Source organism: Rhinoraja longicauda, chromosome 36 (assembly GCF_053455715.1).
Source record: "Rhinoraja longicauda isolate Sanriku21f chromosome 36, sRhiLon1.1, whole genome shotgun sequence".
In the NCBI taxonomy this organism is placed as follows: domain Eukaryota; kingdom Metazoa; phylum Chordata; class Chondrichthyes; order Rajiformes; family Arhynchobatidae; genus Rhinoraja; species Rhinoraja longicauda.
This window is the reverse complement of record NC_135988.1, coordinates 7918287-7921139: the sequence shown is the minus strand read 5'-3', so window position 1 is coordinate 7921139 and position 2853 is coordinate 7918287. Positions and strand designations below refer to the sequence as shown.

Genomic DNA, 2853 nt, shown 5'->3' with positions numbered 1-2853 from the left:
ACCTGAGGTCATTCATAGCTGGTCCTGACTGGTCCTGGTCTTTTCTCGCCTCCAGCTCTTCACCTCCCCCCCCCCCCCCCCCCCCCCACCACTTTCAGTCTGAAGAAGAGTCCCTACCCAAAACATCACCCATCCTTTTTCTCCGGAGATGCTGCCTGGCCCGCTGAGTTACTCCAGCACTTTGCGTCCATCTTCGAACTGAGTGTAAGTTCAATTTTCCATCTTGTTTTATTTTGTTCTGTTTTATTTTGTCACAAGAGGACGCATGAAAAGCACAAAGTGGCAGCAACAAGTTATCTGCCGGAGGAATGCAGTGGGTCGAGCAGCATCTGTGGGTAAAGAGTATTATTGATGCTTTAGATTTATTTAGATTTAGAGATACAGCGCGGAAACAGGCCCTTCGGCCCACCGGGTCCGCGCCGCCCAGCGATCCCCGCACATTAACACCATCCTACACACACTTGGGACAATTTTTACATTTACACCAGTCAATTAACCTACATACCTGCACGTCTTTGGAGTGTGGGAGGAAACCGAAGACCTGGGTGAAAACCCACGCAGATCACGGGGAGAACGTACAAACTCCGTACTGACGGCGCCCGTAGTCAGGATCGAACCTGAGTCTCCGGCGCTGCATTCGCTGTAACGCAGCAACTCTACCGCTGCGCCACCGTGCCGCCCCAAGGATCGATACCTTGGATTGGATCAATACCTTGGATTGGATGCAGGTTCCCTCAACCCAAGTACTTGACCCGCTGAGATCCTCAGGCAGAGAGCGTATTGCTCTCAAAAAAAGGACACAAAGTGCTGGAGCAACTCAGCGGGTCAGGCAGCATCTCTGGAGAACACGGATAGATAACATGGGTAGACATTCTGACCAATTGACCCGAAACGTCGCCTATCCATGTTCTTCAGAGATGCTGCCTGATCCGTTGAGTTACTCAGGGCGAGATTTAATAATAATAATAATAATAATAATAATGCATTACATTTATATAGCGCTTTTCATACACTCAAAGACGCTTTACAGGGATTTAAAGAACATAGGGAAGTGAATAAATAGATAAATAAGTAAACGAACAGAGAAAGGAGACAGAAGGTGAGGTGACCTTCAGTGGTTGAAGGCAGTACTGAACAGGTGAGACTTCAGTGATGTTTTGAATGTGGTGAGTGAGGAGGAGTCTCTGACGGTTTGGGGTAGTGAGTTCCATAGGGTGGGAGCAGCGATGGAGAAAGCCCTGTCCCCCCAGGATCTGAGTTTGGTCCGGATGGGGGGGGGGGATATGAGATTGGCAGCAGCAGAGCGGAGGGTGCAGGTGGGAGTGTGCCTGTGGAGGAGGTCAGTCAGGTAGGATGGGGCCAGGTTATGGAGGGCTTTGTAGGTCATGAGGAGGATTTTGTACTGGATTCTCTGGGGGATGGGTAGCCAGTGGACTTAGTACAAGGACTAAAGATCTGACGACCTCCACGATCTGGGACGGTTCTAGGAGTTCAGGCTTTGAGAAGTCAGCATGAGAATACCTTTTATTCTTCTCCAGTGAATGGAGAATAGAACGGCTCTTGTCTCTGCTTCACTGGTCCATGGTTTGAGCTCTGGGAGGGGGTTCGGGGTGGCGGAGATGGGATTACGTGAAAGACACATTCAGGAGCTGCATGAATGGTACTCTCTCTCTCTCTCTCTCTCTCCCTCTCGCCAATTTGTAGGAAATCAATGAAGGGAGGTTGGATGAAGGAGGGATGCCACTCAACTAGCGGCTCCAGTCAGCTGGGGAAGCTTGGCTGGGGTTGCAATCCGTGCTGTGTTGCCACTGGTAATTGGGGAAGCCAGACACCACCGTGTCCAAGGCTGCCCGTCGTGGGCTGAGTGACTGAGGCAACAGTGCAAATCCTGTCCCCAGCCACGGTCTGCTCAGCCCTGGAGGCGGATGGGGAGGGAGGGGACCGAAGGAGGTTTACATCATTTAGAGAAGCCGTGCCACCTGTTGAACTGAACGCGAGACAGCCTGCCTTGGCAGAGCATGTGTTTGAGCGTGTCTTTAATCCACCTTGCATCTACTCGTTCTGAAAAGTTTTATTTCCTAAATGTGGATTGAAAAATGGTTCAGTCGTTTAGTTTTGTTCAGAGATACAATGTGGGAACAGGCACTTTGGCACAACAAGTGGGGAGAAGGCAGGAAAATGGGGTTAGACAATAGACAATAGACAATAGGTGCATTCGACCCTTCGAGCCAGCACCGCCATTCAATGTGATCATGGCTGATCATTATCAATCAGTACCCCGTTCCTGCCTTCTCCCCATACCCCCTGACTCCGCTATCCTTAAGAGCTCTATCTAGCTCTCTCTTGAATGCATTCAGAGAATTGGCCTCCACTGCCTTCTGAGGCAGAGAATTCCACAGATTCACAACTCTCTGACTGAAAAAGTTTTTCCTCATCTGTTCTAAATGGCCTACCCCTTATTCTTAAACTGTGGCCCCTTGTTCTGGACTCCCCCAACATTGGGAACATGTTTCCTGCCTCTAACGTGTCCACATTGGGAACATGTTTCCTGCCTCTGACTTAGGGGGCAGAGATCAGCCACGATTGAATGGCGGCGTAGACCTGATGGGCCGAATGGCCTTGTTCTGCTGCTATAACTTGTGAACTTGTGAATCCGCGCCGACCAGCGATCCCCTACAGTAGCACTATCCTGCACACTGGGGATAATTTACAATTTTTACTGGAGCCAATTAACCTACAAACCTGCACGGCTTTGCAATGTGGATGGGAGATCAGCTCGTTGCTAAACATTTTAATTCTCCTACCCATTCCCACACTGACCTTTCTGTCCTCGGTCTCCTCCATTGTCAGAGT

The 2853-nt window shown here is 50.0% G+C and overlaps 2 protein-coding genes across 2 annotated transcripts in view; one reads left to right on the top strand and one right to left on the bottom strand.

Moving 5' to 3' along the window:
• The window catches only part of LOC144610306 (triacylglycerol hydrolase DDHD2-like), a 200481-nt gene that overhangs the window by 120240 nt on the left and 77388 nt on the right, over nt 1-2853 (top strand). The gene's annotated exons all lie outside the window — the stretch shown is intronic.
• Nucleotides 1749-2853, bottom strand: part of LOC144610277 (matrix metalloproteinase-21-like) — a 20151-nt gene continuing 19046 nt past the window's right edge. The window contains exon 9 of the mRNA XM_078428867.1: nt 1749-1868. Coding sequence (XP_078284993.1) covers nt 1749-1868 — 120 coding nt within the window. The remainder of the gene's footprint in view (nt 1869-2853) is intronic.